At 36.3% G+C, this 19,545-nt stretch overlaps 1 protein-coding gene across 2 annotated transcripts in view; it reads left to right on the forward strand.

Annotated features, from left to right (window-relative positions):
- ubac1 (UBA domain containing 1) overlaps positions 1-17,582 on the forward strand; it is a 52,125-nt gene extending 34,543 nt beyond the window's left edge. The window contains exons 9-10 of one of the 2 annotated variants that reach the window (XM_059993681.1): positions 2,110-2,248; positions 5,434-17,582. In XM_059993681.1, coding sequence (XP_059849664.1) covers positions 2,110-2,248; positions 5,434-5,549 — 255 coding nt within the window. In that variant the 3' untranslated portion in view covers positions 5,550-17,582. The remainder of the gene's footprint in view (positions 1-2,109; positions 2,249-5,433) is intronic. The other variant, XM_059993682.1, reaches the window with a different exon arrangement.
- The last annotated feature ends 1,963 nt before the right edge of the window (positions 17,583-19,545 follow it).

Below are 19,545 nucleotides of genomic sequence, written 5' to 3' on the forward strand. Positions count from 1 at the left end.
ATAATTTAAGCAAAGGTGATACGCTTGTCTTTGTGAGTCAGTATGAGGCATGATACTGTATCCCTCTGAAGAGGTAGTGCATTTACTTGCCATGATATTTTTCTCTATTCTGAGATAGTGTATAAAGTTTTATTTACGGCTGTTCCTTTTTGAATTTCTTAGTAATACCAACTGAAATAGAATAAAATTTAGTGATTACAGCTTGGCTGCTGAGAGTTGGTTTGCTGTCTCAGGAGAAAATGAAAGCTCTCACCAGCATAATGATTAGCAATAATGGTCAATATGGTAAGTCCTGTTGCAAATCAAAATGTAGCAAATGGCTGGAACTAGTGGAATATTGATAATGATGAAATTTTAGGTCAGTAAAGTTTGTTAAATTATTCACACTACTGAAAATCACATTCTTAAAGCATTTCAGCTCTTTGCTCCCAAAGGAAATATTTGTGCAGATTTGTTGTTTTTGTCCTGTTATTTAAGCTAAGATGCTGTAATTTTTCTTTTTCTTCCTCATCCACTTCTCCCTCTGCATGCTCTCCACCCTGACCTTGAAGTAATGCTTACATATTTTGTGAGATTACAGCTTGACCACAGAGCCTATGAAGTTTAGTAAATCTCATGAATTAAGTTTAATAGTTTTACTTAAACGTTGAACCTCTCAGTTTTACATGAAGAGAATGGTTGCTGAAGTAGTAGTTTGAAGAGGAGAGGCAGCTGTGTATGAATCCGGTCAGCTGGAACGTTACAATTTTATTTAGAGATACAGCATGGAACAGGCCTTTTCGTCTCAACAAGCCACATCACACAGCAGACCACTTATTTAACCCAACCTAATCACAGGACAATTTACAATGAGCAGTTGACCTACTAACTGGTACATTTGGAATGCGGGAGGAAACCAGAGCACCTGGAGAAAACCACATGTTCACAGGGAGAACGTTGGGCAGATCCACAACTGCAGCTCCCCTGGCTGGAATGAGGAGAATATTTCTGGGGATTTCTGAGACACTATAATTGTGATCATCTTTTAAAAAGGGAAAAAAGGGATGAAACGGTTTGTAATAATTAGAGGTTTCCCTGCTGTCTGACTCAGAGTCATTGAAGCAGTTCAAAATTAAAGATTACCTTTATCTGTCACATATACATTGAGAAACATGAAATGTGTTGTTTTACATCAATAACCAACATGGTCAGAGGATTGTGCTGCTGGCAGCTCACAAGTGTCGACACGTTTCATCAAGCAGTGTGACACCACATCTATATAAAATACTCTATTCCAATTTGTTATGGCAAGATATTACAAGGTAAATGTAGAAAAGAATGTGGGAATATTTTGAAAGTTTTCTCAAAGTATAATTATTTCACGGATTCCTGTGGATCCTTAGACAGTGACTTCTTAAAAATCACTTATACTATAAGGCACCTTCTGCTCCTCCTAAGGCAGATTCTGTGAGTCTCACAGTAGCTATATCAGCAACCTTTAGAATCTGCACAACTGGGCTCGGATCTTTGACCTTGAGGACTACCAAAGAGGAAGAAAAGATGCTATAAATAAATTTTCTTCCAGCTAAAACATGCCTGGAATATGATTTGACAGCGGATGCCAGCTAGATGTGTCTATCTTCATCATTTCCCAATTCACACCAGTACTTTTTACCTATCACCTTAGAACTTGATCACCTACGTTGGCTTGTGGGTATATGATGCTTTAATTTAAAACTCGTTTCCATTGCTTGGGCCCTTTGCTGTCTACAGCCTCTCGGCTAACAATCCTTCTGGACATCCCCAGTTGTAATTGCCCAATGCTAATCAGCCATTCCTTCACTCTGTAGGGACCAATGTCTGAAATTTCCTCACTGAACCCCTTATTATTTCCTGCTTTAAAATTGCTCCTTAAATCACCCGTTAGCAAAAGTTTTGTTGTTGACCCTGAATTTGTTGTGGCAAAAATTCGTATAATCTTTGAAATAATTAGTCATTTTATAATATTAAAGGTGTAAAGTCTTGTAATTGAAAGATTCTCAATCTGCAAAATTGAATGGTTACTGTACCGATTGATCTGCAAAGAATAAATTTGTAACTGATTGATAATGAGCAATTTTCATCATTCAGTGTGAGTGGCTGCTGGGTGATCGAAAGCCTTCCCCTGAGGAATTGGATAATGGCATTGATGTGGAAAGTCCATTATTTCAAGCCATTTTGGACAACCCTGTAGTACAGCTGGGACTGATTAATCCTAAAACACTGCTTGGTAAGTTTCCTTATAAAGCTTTGCTCTCATGAAAAAGTAGAATTTCAAACTGTTACTTTTATTTTGACTCCTTGTATCTTTTGCAAACAGTTTTTCCTCTCTATTTGTCCTTGCTGTTTCTCCTGGGGATGTTAACTACATCCAAGTGTTTATTTCCATATTTTCCTTGGAGTCTTATGAGTCTGATTAGGTTGAAGAGTTGGCCATTTGATCTTCAGATCTGTTCTCTTGTTCACAAAAATTGTGGCTGATTGACTTAGAGTTGAACACATCACCACACATCAAAGGTAATTTCACTCTTTTGCTTATATTTAAAAAAATCTTTCTATCCCTGCCTGAAATACTCAAAACGCTATTTCCAATGCCTTCTGTGAAAAGCTTCAAAGGCATAAGGCCCACTGACATAGAAAATTTTGACCTCATCTTCTTTAAATAGGCAAATCCTTGTTTTAAACAATGATCTCTAGTTCTAGATTATTCCACAAAAGGGGACATTCTTTCTTTGTTTAATCTGTCAAGACCCCTCAGGATTTTGCTTCCCCCACCAGTCACCTTGCTCTTTTAATTTACAGAACAGAAAGGCCAAGCCTGTCCAATCTATCCCATAAGATAATCAATCATTCCAGGTATCAGTCTACTATATCCTATGAATCCTTCTGTGTTCTCTTCACAATTTGCTTTCCTACCAATTCTCTGTGGCATCAGCAAATTTAGGAATCATCACTTTGGTTTCTTCATCCAAATAATTTATATAAGAAGTTGTGGTTCCACTGTCCTTATGACACCACTAGTTAAATCTGGCAACCAGAGGAAGACTGTTGGTAAGGTTTAACTAGTTTAGTCTCTGCTTTTCACGTGCAAGATATAGTGAGCCACCCTCCCTTGTGAACATGTATATTTACATAAGAGGCTAAATATTAACTTGCAGCAGGAACTTTGTCTGGGATGTCTCTTGTCACTAGGTTTCACTTCCATAGCCAATTTAACAGTTGCATGACTACATGTTAATAGTATTTGAAAATAATTAGTACATAGTTGACAACTATAACTTCAGTTTGCTGAGATCAGTGACTCAGGGATTTATAAACTGTTTAGTGAGCAGTCCTTTGTATTTGTTACTATAGTATTGATGCCTTGCTTTGCAGCAAAGCGTGACATTGACATAGTCAGATGTTCTCGGCACACTTTGGAAGGTTTAAATGTTCCTCAGACCCTGCAGATTTGAATATTATATTTCTAAAAAAAATGTTGCAGCTATGCATGGATGTTCAGTGAGCAAGCTGACTGTGTGACTGTGTTACTGTAATAATGGTGTGGTTACCCTTGAGCAAACAGTGAACTTTATAAACAAGAATGAAAACCTCAGTGCAAAGCTGCATAATAATTTATCTGTACAAAAATAACTTTCCCTCTGGGCTTCTTTCGCAATAGAACAATAGCTGTGATAGAACTGTCAATTGCCCATGGCAGCTGTTATTATTGACTGATTCTTTTAGAGCAGCCTAACTTGTTTTTGCTTTTGTTAGGTAAATGAGGAAAATGTACTAAAGAATTCTCGTAATGTGTGAAGTATAGCTCCTTTTCTTAGAAATATCTGTTAATTCATTATATTGTATTTGCACCTGTCTTGATCTGGGCAGTAGGAACATCAGGCCTATGGACTTTCCAAGTATGATCAAAATTCTTGTACTTTTCCTGCATGGTCAGCTCCAAGAATCCTATATAATTATCTAACCAAGAGGTGGAGAAGTCTGTCATCTAGTATTGTTTGTTCAATCCTGGCTTCAAAGGAGGGTGAAATTAATTTCTTAACCAGTTCCTCTGTTGCTAGGAAAATAATTTTGACAGTAGTCTCTCATTCAGTGTTATTTATGTAAAAAAAAATCCAGACTCCTGTAATTCACATAGCATTTGATTCTTCTTTGAATAGATTCTGGCAATGTGCAGACTCTGAGTGAATTGTGCCTTGCTTGTACTTTTACATCTTGAGTTTGCATACAACCTTGGCTTTTTAGCAAGATTGACAGAGTTGTTGATTGTTGGTTTTGGAAGTTAGTTTGAGGCTTCTCAGGGATATCAATATTTTTGTGAAATGGACTGAAAAATGGCATAAGGAGTTTAATCCATAACGTGAGATTATGAATTTTGAAAGCACATACACTGTGAATGGTAGGGTCTCAGGAAGAATTGAGAAACAGAGACTTCAGAGTACATGTCTAGAACTACTTGAAGGTAGTAATGCATTGTGATTAGAAAGCATTCAGGATATTGGATTTTGGGTGTAAGGGCAATGAATTCGGAACTAGGGAGGTTCTGCTCCAACTTGAGAGAACCCTTGGCCAGACCTCAACTGTATTATTGCATGCGGTTCTGGTCACCAGAGTATAGGAAGGATGTGATAGTGCTGCAGAGAATTCAAAGATTAGCCTGGATATATCCTGGGATGGAGTATTCCAGTTATGATGAGAGAACGAAAGAGGTTAAGAGGAGACACGATTGAGATACATGAAAGGTATAGATGGAACAGTCACCAGAAAACTTTGCTCAATATCAGAGGTAATTAAAACAAAAGGACACAAGTTTAGAGTAATGGAGAAGAGATTTGGAGGGGTTATGTAGGGGAACTACTTGGAATCCGCAGTCCAACAGTGTGGTTCACCATTCAGGTATCGTGATGAACTCTTGAATGCTTTAAGTAGAAAGGGCTGTGGACTGGGTGATGGGGTTAATACAGAATGTTGCCTACTAGTCACCATGGACAAGTTGAGCCAAATGGCTTGTTTGAATTGTATATGATTATGATAAAACTAGTGAAACTAGCATGATCTTTTAAGTTCCTTAGAAGTTACTTGCTTGTCATTTTATTCACTTAATACTGAGCAATAGGATCTTTAAATCATAAAGGAATGTACTTCACTAATTGAAATTTAATAACTTTTAAAATAAACATGCATTGTAAAAAATAATATACCACAAGTGATTACTTTTTTCAAATATGTAAAATATATTTAACAGCAAGGACAGTTTTAATCAAATCTTTCTTGAGATTTTTAAAGTAATCTTTACTATTCCATTGTCCAGAGTTTTGTGTTGTGCTGCAATTCACTTCCCCTTTTTCTCTTCTTCCTCTAAACCACCTTCCCACTCCCTATTCCATCCCCTGTCCCTTTTGCTCTCATTTGCAGCTTTTGAAGATATGCTGGAAAATCCACTGAACAGTACTCAGTGGATGAACGATCCTGAGACAGGCCCTGTGATGCTACAGATTTCTAGAATTTTCCAGACATTGAATCGTACGTAGGACTTCCCCTTTTCTCCCCTGACACAGGTGCTTCCAGCTACACACCTGCATCGTTGGGTATTATTTTCTGAGAAGAGCAATTATGGATTGTTCACTGGTGGAGCCTGTTTGTACTTAAAACGTGAGAAGCTTGCAACTACATCCACTTAACTACTGTTGCCTTTGGATCTAATGTTTAAGAACTAAGGTATTTTAATTTAAAGGAATAGTTGTTAGTAATTGCACAGAATTTGAGACATAAGAGAACACTTATAAAAACTAAATTTACAATGGTAATCCCACTTTGGGAAAAGGGCAACATTTGTGTTGTTTGGCATTTGGATGTTTGTGAACAGCCAAAGAACAAAGGGTAAAAAGCTTGGGATACACTAAACAGATGTTTACTATTATTTGAATTGCCTTGGTTTTTGAACCCTATACCTCTTTAAAAGGGAGCGGATGACTTTGATAACAGGTGAACTGTACTGTTCCTTCAGAAATGCACCAAAGCAAATGTGGAATGACCTTAATGAGAGGTTTGAAGATCTTGGTTATCGAGGTTGTCAGTCCTTTGTGAGAACCTCAAAATTCGCAGCAGCACACCATAAAGGAGACAATCCTGGAGACAGTAATGATGGCAATATTGAAAATGTAATCATTGTAATTGAATAAGGTTTTCTTATCACATCTTTTACTCACATGCAGGTTTGGCATTTCCTTGCACCCTGTAACATGAGGTCCATCATTCAAAATACTCACAGTGCCAAATAAGTCGATTTTAGAGTAAATAATACTTCTCCCACTGCTTTTTTTTAAAGCAAAATTCATACAGTAATGAAAGTACATGGTTCCTTTGTAGCTTTGGAAGTTCTTTTTCACTATAAGGTACTGAATTATTACTGTTGTGTATAAGAAATCTTTAAATGCTGATTTTTATAGATCGCTCTATTTGGAGAACTTGTACAGTTGAGCTTTACTTGTGATATCCCTGGGTTTTCCATGCACCAGCTTGTAACATCTCTGGGGGACAAGGGGAAAAATTAAAATCCGTAATTATTGTGACATACAATGATGAATCCATTCAATGAAATTGATGATTACCACGAACAAATGAAATTGTTTTGCTTTTAAGCTAGTTTTTCCAGTGGTGAGATACTAAAATTGTTGTTGGGGTTGAATGCTGGAGCAATCATCTGTATATGAAAAGGAAATGCTTTGGTTGCTGGGGTTTAACGTTACACCAGAACATCTGTAAGTGGTAAGATTTGATACACTATCAAAATAGAGACCAAGCATAAGAAGTGCTTTGGTCCCCATAGAGTAAAATCTGTTTTTGCTCTGAAAAATACTTACAAAATCACTAAACGTGAAGGCACAAGCAGTTCTTCCTGTTGTGCCCGGTTGTGTTTTATAAGTGTTCTCCTTTCTTTAAAATGTGTACTGAAACTATCAGGAGGTACTGATTCACAATGTTAATTTGTAGTTTGGAGTGTGAGACTACCAGTGCTTTTAAAAATAGACTGAGCAAAGTGAAAAGTCTTTTCTGCATTTATATTGGGTAAAAAGATTATCGAAAGGTTTTCATTAAAATGGGGAACTGTCTGGTTGCCACTTTTCAATTTTCTACTGTTTCATTTGAGAAGATCTTCTCATCCTCTCCATCATTACAAGGCAGACCAACTAACATGTCTCTATTGATATGGAATAGATTGGGTGGTTAGGGAAATAGCTTTTACTGCCTGAAGTGCAGATTTAAGGTGGTATGGAGAATAATTGCAATGCAGAAACTTCTAGCTATAACTAGAGGAACTGAAGTACTTTAATTGCATAATTGCTTACATTGGGTTAATTTCTGCCTTTCCTTAATTCCAAATGTTCCAGCGATTCTGCTTAAGGTACAAATTCATGGCTCCTAGCATTTTTGTGTGCCCTGCTGAAAATGACAAACTTTTTATGTGTAAATCCAATGAATAGTATCAGTAGGTATTTTTGATTCTTGCAGCAGAAGAATGAAAGGTGATATCACTGCATAGCACTTGTGTGTAATTAATTTCTCAATTGTAGAAGTATATAGCTTTATGATATGAAACTGATTCATACCATGCCAACCAAATAAGCAATTAAGAATAATACCACTTGCCAGGTCTTGATCCGCTACATATTGAATGCTCGTCTTAGAGATTCTCATGTGGAGAGGGTCATTTTATCTCCACACCCTGTCAGATTGAATGCTCAAGAACTGGATGAAAGAGATTATCCCTTTCAGTGCTATCACATCCTTCATGACATGATGGCCAGAGCTGGAGCAGTACACCAGCTCAAACTTAATTACTGTATAATCTTCACCATGACCTTTTATACTTGCTGTTGCCAGCAATGGAAAATACTCCACTTATCATCATCACTTTATTGCTTAGCTAAGCTGTTTTTTGGGATCCACCAACAAAATTGCCCTACCTGGTATCTTACCATTCGTTGGGTATTTCCCACTTTGTTTGCACTCCTCCAAAGACATTACCTTGCACTTCTACAGATTGAATTCCACGTCTCAGTTTGTTAGCAATTTTTCATTTGTGAAGGAACAAAAATTCTCTGGAGAATGACCTCATTTAACACATGATGTGCTTACTGAGCAATTGCTATTTGTATTCTGTCTGTGATAGCATACTGAGGGAAGCAAGTAATTCAGGTTATCAATGCTTCAATTCTCAGTTTATGCTTACGGTAGCTACCATATACCTCAATACATACACTGAGAGATTCTTTGAGATATATGTGTATGTGAAAGAATCTCTCACTACTTTGTTGAAAATGGGGCAATATAGTCCCTTCACTTGTGGATGTGCCATTCATTCACTTCTAATTCTAGAACAGATAATCAGATGATCACCCTACCTTAATCACCCTGCATTAAATGATTATAAATAGTAAACTCCTGCTAAAGACCCATGCAAAATTATAGAAATTTGAAACTGAGTCTAAGTTTTTTGCTCATCTGTTTGATCTGGCACCATCTTTTTGTTAAATGTAAGTTTTAAAAAAATAGCTCCTCTAAACTTTGCCTTCCAGAAGAACAGTGTTTTAAGCATGTCATCACTGAATGATTAATTTGCATAAGGACTTTGAAATAACGTACCTTTTTCTGTTGTTGCTAGCACTCCATTTTATACAATTACTCTCCCATTACTGCCATTTAGATCATGAAATTTCACCCTTACAAGCTTCACAAATAACTATCCAAAAAGTTTGAGATTCAGAATAAAATTCAATCACAGAATTTGTGTGCAAAAGCAAAGTAAATGCCTTTTTTTCCCAACTTGCGTTTCTTGATACATGTGTAGATGATTTGGCTTTGTGGTATGGAAAATTGTGATGCAGCCTGTTTATTTCTGGGATTGCAACTGCCACTCGGTATGTTGGGTTGCCTGACCTTGAGTTTGTATTGTTTAGATAAAGGTAGAGCTGAATAAGGAAAATCAAGACATTACTAGACAAATAATTTTTAAAAATGATTCTACTACTGTGGAGACAAAGTAACCTCCCAAAAATTGTAATGGCTCTGTTTCCTTCCTGTCAAGTGATATGTAATAGAAGATATTCAATGGCTATTGATATGTAGACTCTTATTTCCGAGTTATGCTTCTTTTAAAATGTGAGTGAGTCACGCCTTCTGATCTGTCCTCATTTCTGTTTGCGTTTACCATTGCACAGTGCAGATTTCAAGTTATTCGGAACTGCTGCCAAGAGCTTATTGCAGCATCCATTTGCAGAAACAAACATTTTTAAAATTGACTAATGAAATCAGAAGGAAAGGAAAATGTTGCTAATCCACAGTGCATCTGCAAGCTTGTGAAAAGCAGATTAACTGAAGAGCCTGTTTTCACTTTTAGATGCTGACACCTTGATAGCATATTTTCCAGTCCTTATTTGACTTCTAATATTATTTATATTCTACCTTTTTAAAGAAGTGATTCCATTTTAAGATTTTTAGCAAATGGTAATTTATTTGTTATTATTAAAATCAGCTGTGTGACAGATAGAGGGATTTTTTGAATTAGAAGTTATTTTGAAATGCATCTTACCTGTTTTTAATAATTCAAATTTGAATGAGAGTTTAATGGCAAATGACCATATGCAATTTTTTAAATGTAGACCTTCAGTCTATAGATTTGTGGGTTATGTTAGTAATACAATGTAATGCCTGTATTGAGATCATTATTTTAATGTCTGCATTGAGACTTAATGGAAATGGAGTGACCTTTAGCAGGATTGGGCACTTATCTTGGTTAATGTGATATCAATGTACAGAACTACGTGCTAGAGAGTGGGTGGTTTGACTGTAGCACCAAGAGGTGGAAAAGTAAAGGATGTGGGATGGTGAGAATCGGTGTAGGTTGATTTATACAGTGGCAAAAAGATGTGATTTAGTGAACCTCAAATAGTAACTGATCACTGAGAGTGTCATGCTGGAGTCTTTTCATGCTTGTTTTTTTTACTCAGTTCTTTTCCAAACATACTTAAGCAAAGCAAGGCCTTGTTCATACTGTTGGTCTTTCACTACTTCTATTCTTGTCTGCTTTCTAACTGTTACAACCAGCAATAATATAATTTCCCTCATATCTTCGAGGCTTCAAGTAAATGCAATCTTCCAAACTTGCATTCGCCCCTACCACTGCAGATATGCCAGCTCCCCATGTGATGCTGATGTTTTGTTTTACCAGATCTTCAAGAGTCACAATATGGGCTCAATATTACCACTTGTTGACATCTAGTGCTTGTTAAGTTGTCTTTCTTGATTCAATCTGTAGTTTGGGCCTTTCTTTTTGATTGGATTCTCATTTTATGATGTGTAATGTAGACGCTCTCTTTCCTGCATTAATTTAAATATTTGTTTTTCTTGTACCCTTTTGGAGAATGCCCAAAAACTGCACCAAAAGTTGGCCCTTGCAGAAATATTACCTCATAAAAATGAAAATTAATTAAATATAATTCCAAAGGCAAATTCTGTTAGAGTAGTGAAGAATTAACTTTAGCTAGAGTCATAGAGTATCTTGCTTTATTTCTGGTTTAGATGAAATGCTTTAGCCAATATCCCTGCCAATATTTATCTTTTAATCAATATATATTAAAAAGTTGATTATTTGGTCACTTCAGTTTGCTGTGAGAGCTTGGTATTAATAAATTAACTGCCACATTTCACATGATAAAATAATGACTGGTCCTGAAAAGTACTTGCATTGTGAAAAGCACTATACAGTATAATTGCTAGGTCATTTTGCTGCTGTCATTGTACTGGGCCTGAGCTGTGGGGAATACACTGAATTCCTGCAAGTCAATTACTGTTTTGAAAGGTGACTAATAAAAACCATCCAAACTGTAATGTTCTGCTGAAATAGGTGAGGGTAAATACCTTCATATTGATAAATTGCTTAACATTTCTTTCAAGTGAGGTATTTCAATTCTTTGCAATTAGTTACAGGTCACAAAATATTTCTTTCAGACTACCAGTGTTCCCTTTAAACTGCACAGGTGAATGGCTGTGCATTAACTGAAGTGTTCCTGTGCAGATAGACCTTGTTGCAGCATGGCTGGAATTTTCTTTTGTATAGAGTGCCTTGTAGAAATATTCAGCCCCCAACCCTTTGTTCATCTTGATGAGTATTACAATATAACTGAGTATTTTTATTTGTGAATCATAAGCTTGTTCCTTTTGTCACAGTAGAGCCCAAAAAATAGAAACTTGTAAAGCATGAAAAACTTAAATTCGAAACTGAAATGTCAGCAGTTTAAAAGTATTTATCCCCCTTTGCTCAGTACTTATTTGAACCAGCCCTTGCAGCTATTATAGCCTGTAAATTTTTTGGATAAGTCTCTATTAGCTTTGCACAATGTGATAGAGCAAGAGTTTCCCATTCCTTTTTTGCAAAATTACTCAAGCTGTGCCAGATTAGTTGGGGAGCAGCAGCAGACAGCAATCATGAGGTCTTGCCAAAGATGTTCAATTGGGTTGAAGTCAGGTCTCTGACAGGGCCTCTCAAGGATATCAATTTTCTTCATTTGAAGCCACTCCATGGTTGCTCTGGCAGTGTGCTATGGGTCATTGCCCCACTGAAAGACTAACTTTCTCCCCAGTTTAAGCTTTTGGCAGAGGCTAGTAGGTTTTTATCCAGGACCTCTCGCTATTTAGCAGCATTCATCTTCCTATCAATCCTGACCAGATTAACAGTCCCTGCTGCTGAAAAAGCATTCCCATATCATGACGATACGTCCACCATACTTTACAATAGGGATGGTTTTCCTGGCTGATGTACAGTTTATTAGATTTATGTCACACACCACTTAGTGTTGAGACCAAAAATTTCAACATAAATCTCATCTGACCGCAACACCTTTCTCCACATCTTTACAGTATCAACTGACTGATGCTTTGCAAAGTTCCTACAGGTAAAGATGTGCTTTTTTTAAGCCAGGGCTGCTTTCTTGCCACTCTTCCATAAATATCCTTTTGGTACAAGGCCATAGCGATTTTGGAACTATGAACTTCATTTCCAGTTGCAGCCACTGACTTCTGCAGTTCACTCAGAGTGACTGTTGGCATCACAGTAACTTCTCTAGCAAGTGCCGTTCTTCTCTGGCAAATAAGCTTAGAGGGGTGGTCTAACCAGGCAATGTGGCTGTGGTTTCATTTTGTTTCCTCTGTTTCTCAATGGACTGAGTTCTGAGGAATGTTCACTGTCTTTGAGATGGTCTTGTACCCGGCCCCAGATTTGTACTTTTCTATTACCATTTCCCTTATTTGTTTTGAAAGCTCTTTTGTTTTCATTTTGGTTTAGTCTTTTGAAAATCTGGTGTACTGCTGAACCCTACAGATTCATTAATAATGAATTAATTGAAAAACAGGTGATCCTCCAATTTTCTACATCAACTAATTGGGTGAATTGGTAAGGTAATGTATGGTATTGCATCTGAGGAAAGTTAGCATAGTAATTACAAAGGGGTGAATACTTTCTTAGCCTTAAAATTGGTTTTTAATTTTTAGTAAATTGTTGACAGGTATTGGAATCTTTCTTTTGTTTTAACATGATGCAGTTTAGCTCAAAATGAATCCAAAATATTTTAAATTTAGAAAATGAGACAGTAAAATGTGAGAATAGTTGTGGAGGTTGAATACTTTCAAGGCACTGTAATATTAAAAATTGAAATCTGTGTTAATATCATTGTGAAATACCCTGTAATTGGTAATTAATATATATCCATAAATTTTCTAAATAATAAACTTAATGCAACCTTTGAAACATTTTGGAGCATCAATGTATTTATTTTGTCAGTATTTCAAGTTACAAGACTGTTGAAACCTGAAACACTGAAATTGTAGCAATAAACACAGAATAGAAATGAGTAGCTCATTGTTAATAAGCCACCAGTCTGCCAAATGCTACCTTCTGTTCAAAACATTTTAATTTTGTATTGTGCCTTATCGGTTGTTTGATTGTTTGACATCAATTACTTATGTTTAGGAAACATTTAAAGTGCTGTGCAGTTTTCAGGCTGTGTTTATATTTGGGGGGGGGGGGAATCCTGCTCAGAGCAATGTTTGGACCACAAAGATGTGTATTTAAAAAAAAGATAATAATAATTAGGAAATTAGAGGCAATGTTGCCGACCACCATATCCCACTCCTGAAATGATAGGATTGGTTAATACACTCTGTTATGTTCATTATTAAAATTTAAATTTGCCACAAGAATTCCAAACTTTGAATTATTTATACTTGGAGTTATTGAATTGTACCAAATAGAGTTGTATAGCAGAGAAATAGGCCATTTAGTCACACTATGGTCACCAACATAACATTGCTGTCAACTTGCTGAGTTTCTACCAACAATAGTGATTACATTTCTAAATATATCAGTAGATACATGTGGTTGAAGGCATCCTGAGATTTTAAAGGGGCTCTGTCAAAATCCAGTTTGCAGATATTTAATGGTTCTCTTGATTATTCAGTTTGATGACTGAAAAATAAAAGAACACCTAAGATTGTCAGTGGAAGAGATCCCTGCTGAAAGGTACATTTTTAAAATATAAATTGACAAAAAAGGATGTATTTACGGCTAGGTGTTGAATTGTTCAGTGGTTTCTCTAAATTTTCTGTTTGTAGCTAAATTCACTGGTTGCATGATACTGAGTATTAATATTAAATGTAATAAATGGATTGTTTATTAATGCCCATTACCTGGAAAGGACAAACCTTTTTGTACACTAGCTGGGTTTGTAATTGATGAAAGATGGTGGTGTACAGTCTGGAGGTGTATTTGCTATTAGTGATGTCTGTTGCCTTGAGCTTTCTATTTCCATCCCTTCTCAAAGGAATTTGGGCAACTTGCTGAGTTTGCTTTGAGATATCCTATTTGAACGTTCAAAAATTGTGCTTTCTGATATCCCTATGTGAAAGTTTCTAGGATGTAAGTTTGCTACCACAACCCTGGAGGAAGAAATGAAAATTATCTAGTGGGATTCCCACTAATATTTGCAATCTGTTAAAACTGATTCAAGTTTCTGTTGTGAGCTCTGTCACAGTCATTTCTGTGATTCTCCCTCAGCCAAATGACTGTGCTATCACCTTGCAGCAAGTTACATCATTATGTAGCCTCAAAATTGGTCCTCTTGCCAATTCTTTCTAGTAATTTGTCTAATTCATACAGAAAGTAAAAGTCAAGGAGGCATCTATTTATCACCTGAATATTATTCACTGACTGCTCGTGCTGTGATGCAGAACATTAGAAACCAAATTCTCTGTAGTGTTACTGCTTTATTTACATCTAAACCAAACTCAGTGAATCATTTAGAATAGCTAACTTGGATATTTATATATTTTTATCAGTGATATACATGCATTATGAGAATCTGAAATGTTCCCTGTGAAAACGCTACGTCAATTTATTGTAAAACTCTCAGTTGAAAACCATTGCAGTTCTGTGAATAGCCTTTTTGAATTAGAATGTGTGGCTGGGACTTCCCTTGCTCTCTCAGATCTGGTAAATTTCCAGATAAGTTAAAATATGTAATCATAACCTTACCATTTTCATTCTTACAATTAAAGAATATCGAGTCAGAATGATTTTCCTTCTAATTTAAGATGGATATCCAGTCTAATGCAGAAGTCTATATAGATTTAGATGTTTTTCTTACTGAGAATGTGATATATCTGTCAAAATTTAAGACTATTTTCATTTCTAGATGAATTTATTTTCGAAGTGAAGTCTCTATCTGTAAAGCAAAGAGTTCACAGGGATCTTGCATTGAAAGCAGGATACTCTCGTATGTCTGAATTCCATCACTAACTCTAGTTTTTCACTTTTTGACCCAGTATGTGCCATCTGCACTTTCTGGATTTGCATTGAGAAGAGAGACTTGCTAAACTTGTAACCTTCACCGGTTTCTAGTTAATAATTACCATCACAGCAACCTTCTCTGCGTTCATACTGGTCACTTTGTATGTGGTATATGCAACTGTGTTGATCAAATATATATCTGTATTACATGGTACACTTATCAATGGGGAAATAGAATTTGGACTCGTATTAGCTAAGGGGCTTGGTTCCTCATTTGTCAGTCAGTCAAAAAGATAGTTGTGTACAGTACATCTCAATCTTGCAGTAGTATTTGCCACTTTCTGCCACTCATCTCAAACCTTTAGTTATTTTACAAACTATCCCATGGATGTTAGAAGCACTATTGTTTGTTTCATTTGATTTACAGCAATGTTTTTACCTGAAGAAGATGCAGATGGGACAAATGCATTTGATCATCTCTGTGGCAGGCAACGTGTAGTGTTGTTTTGACTTTGGGTTTAAGTTGATCTCATGATTTGAACTGAAGAATTATTTAATTTCCTTGCCAATCTAATTGCGCTGCTTTTGTTTTATTTTTGAAAGATACCAGCTCTTCATAATGCCCTCCTCTGCTGTTTGAAAGTGACATCCTCAGATAGTGACCCAGAATATTTTTCAGCAGTGTATGATACACTTCCCTCGATGTATTAGATGATTAGAGGTCAAATGCAGCCACTCTATTTCAAATCTTCAGCATTCTCAAGTTAATCTATTGTTTGTAATGGACATAATTGATGTGACAATTTGATGTGGGAGAGGTTGAGATGATGGACAAAGTATTGGAGAGAGAACATAAGGGCTTGGATTAGGGTGCAGTACAAACATGCTATATTCAACCAAACTCTTAAACTGGTGCTGCATCTATTGAATTGCAGTATGTCCCCTCTTACTTTTTATCAGGATTGTGGTCTATGATGTTCAACTTTTTAGTTCAGGGTAAAACTGTGATTATACATCTTGTCAGTTTTGCTTTTTACTGCAATACAGAACTTGTAGTGAGAAGCAGAATGGAGCATTCATTTTAATGTAAATGTAAACTTACCATGACTTTTATTGTCTCTGGTCATTGTCATTGACACATCAGCAATCAAACGAATAGAGTTTAGTGGCAGAGTTATGGAATCTGATCATTTTAACTTGCTAATTGTGCCATTGATTTGGCTGGTCAGATTCCTTAGCTCTGTCAGTAAACTCTTCAGCTGTACTGCAACTTTGATCTCTGTTTACACCCCCATTTTTCAAAATCTAGAACATTAGTTCTAAATTATACAGCTGTTAAGAGCCATGTTATCAGCATATAATGTTGGAATGTTATCAGTTAAGACTAGTTCTGTAGGGCTTCTGGGTGGTTACTAGAGCATCATCAAAATTCACATGCCCAATATCTTCACGAGTGTCAGTTATTGGGGAAGGAAAGCGAATTCCGATCTTGCATCCTTATGAGAATTATCTATTGACTGCAGAAATAGCATCCAGAATATACTCTGCTATGTACCTCAATGTTGATGGTTTGTTTTGTGGATATGGCCAAGTTTTCTGCAAACTGTAGAAAATGAAAGAAAGATACTTTAAAAAAAAAGGTGTGATGTTATTATTGTCTGACTGCCTTGGGCTGACCTGAACCAACTTTTAGGAAGATAGACATATTGAACCTCTTCACCAGTTTTATAATCTTGTACTGATTGGAAGCTGGTTCAAGATAGAGGCCTGGTCAATGTATTCTTCTTTCATTTTCAATGTTGTCCTATGGAGAAGAGTACAGAACTTTGGGTCAGGTATGGCTAAGCGAGATTAATTAGATTACATTTTTAAAGAGTTTGATATATTAAACGGTATTGCAAGAATACACAATTTTCAGAATCTAGCCCTGCAAGATACTACAAAAATGAGTTAACAGAAGGAAGAGAAGTTTGAGCCAGGAAGAGAGGTGAGAGCTGACATTGATTTCTTTAGCCCAACCCACTTACACGGTCTTTGTAATGAAAACAGCAGAAGATATAAATCTGCTATCATTAGGTCTGAGCAGATTAAGTTCATAGTCTAATTAATGTCAGGTTTCAGTTCTGCATATGAGGATTTAATATAAGAATCATTTTGAGGCGAAGCAATCTCAACTAAACTCTCTTCATTTATTAACTGCAGTCTGCTGTAATTTTCCACAAAGTATAATTTGCAATGCACACTCCAGCATTCATGCCAATCCAAAATCTACAGATATCAAGAAACTAGAGAATTCTGACTAACGCTGGTTAATTGTGTCACAGTCTATTATGCTGCAATTCTGGTTGTATCTGGTGGACAAGGGAAAAGTGTGCATTAAAGCATTCCTGTTGTTCTGCAGTTTTTAATAGAGTATTACTACACAGGGTTTCTGTAGACCAATGCAGCTCTTTGTGAAAATACATTGCAATTCTGTGTTGCATCTCTCTTTTCTGTGTTCTGATTAATTGCAATTGCTTGTAAAACAGCCCTCGATTGTCAAAAGTTGTTCCTTCCCAAGTCAGACTTGGCACAATTTCTCCCAATTTCCTGTACTTATTTGGAGTGACTGTGAACTGGTTTTGTGGATTGTGAAGTGCACAGTTCTGATACTAATGTGAACTGATTTCAGGTTGACAAAATGTTTGGAATTTATTTATTTGCAATAAAAGATTTAAGCGTCTGTATTTGTATAATGTACTTCCAGAACACACTACAAAGATGAGTTAAATTATAGCGTTTCTCCATATGAATGAGCTTGTTTGAAATGTGAATATATAACCATATTCAAAGATTCAAAGTATATTTATTATCAAAGTATATATACAGTATACAACCCTGAGATTTGTCTTCCACACAGACAGCCACGAGACAGAAAACCATGGAACCTGTTCAAAGAAAAACATTGAACCTTGCCCTGCGCAAAAAGAATAAAATCGCGCTAACGGCAGCAAAAAAAAAGAAAACACAATATAAAAGACAAAATCGAAAGAATCCAGGCCGCTCAGTCAAAATCACCCAAAATAGCAACAAAGAAAGGAGCAATCAAAGCAGTAATACATCATGATGTGAAATGGAGTGCAATCCACAAACGGCAAGCTATTGCTGGATGTGCTGACGACGTTGTAACCAATATGTACAAGAGCAATAAACAGAAGCCTGAGGGGTGCAGGCTCATTTTCTCCAGCATTCCTGGAGATACATCTGTACTGTATAAGATTACACACACACAGTTTCATAATGGGTGCTGCTAATTGCCCTGAAGCATTTAGCAGGGTTGCTCAATAAGTAAACAGTTTAAGTATAGATCAGTTTACCAGCACAGCAAAGGTAAATTGGCTTGTTGGGGAAAGCAGCAGCCAATTTAAATTACAGGTACAAACCAACCAGTTGAATTTCCAACATATTGTTTTCAGATTTGCAGCATCTATGGCAATGTTCCCTATTTTTTTTAAACTGTTGCTCTGAGCTGGAAATTTTTACACGGCCTGAAATCTGTGCAGCACTTTAATTTTATTGTAATTTGCATACTGTGAATATTTAGAATGAAACTTTAAAAATCACATACATTTTTATCAATTGAAGGGTATAATGAAATACACTACAACATACTTCACGTTTCATAAACTTTTCTCATCTGTCTTTGCACCAGCTGCACAGTTGCACCGGTACGAGAGAGCGGTAATCTACAGTTTTCTTTGCTTTCAACCGCAGTGTTGATTTTGGTGCAGAATGTGGGTGTGGGAAATGAATAGAACAAGTACGCACAGATAATTCACTGCTCACTTGACTATTGCTACTGTTAAAACAAATGGGATTACCTGAAGAGCAAGAACATTAAACTATTGAACACATGTAATTGTATTAAGAACCTGGTCACAGATCTTAGTGGTCCCACCATGCTAAATAGATATCAGAATCAGGTTTAATATCACTGGCATACACTACTGTGCAAAAGTCTTGGCATCCTAGATTTTTTATATAAATTGTATTTTAGATTTGATTTTTGTCTGCTACGTTAATGTGTCAGTAGAAAGGAGCAAATTTTAGATTTCCAAATATTCATTTTCCAAAAAATGAAATGTATTTCATTGAAGTAATATTAAATAATAGACCACTTTTCAAATATAAACTTGATAACCTTGTAGGTATGTACGTAGCTCAGTGCATCTTTAAACAAAGGTAACAGGATGCTACTGATCAATGACATTATTAGTTGAATTAACTAAACTGATCAACTGAAACAGAAACGAGTGTTTGAGTCTAACTGGGCAAAGGACAACCAAGCTAAAAGATGGGGATGTGGCAGATGTCACTGTTTAACCTTCAAATCATCAGTTCTCACACACTGGCAAGAGTGAGTGTAGCAAACAGACACAAGGTAGTCATCCTACATCATCAAGGTCCTTGTCAACCCAGAAATTTTGCAGCAGTCTTGAGTTTCAAGATAACCTGTCAAAGCTCTTCTGATGAAACACAGAGAAACGGGCAAGGTTGAGCACCAGAAATGCAGAGGTCAGCTATGCAACTGAGTGCACAGATGAGAGAAACATCAAACTGACATCCCCCCTAAAATGAGAAGGCTAGCACTGCTAACAGCTATATCATTTTTTTTTACAATATTTTCTTACATCATTGCTATGAAC

The sequence above is a fragment of the Hypanus sabinus genome, chromosome 18 (genome assembly GCF_030144855.1).
Source record: "Hypanus sabinus isolate sHypSab1 chromosome 18, sHypSab1.hap1, whole genome shotgun sequence".
Classification (NCBI taxonomy): domain Eukaryota; kingdom Metazoa; phylum Chordata; class Chondrichthyes; order Myliobatiformes; family Dasyatidae; genus Hypanus; species Hypanus sabinus.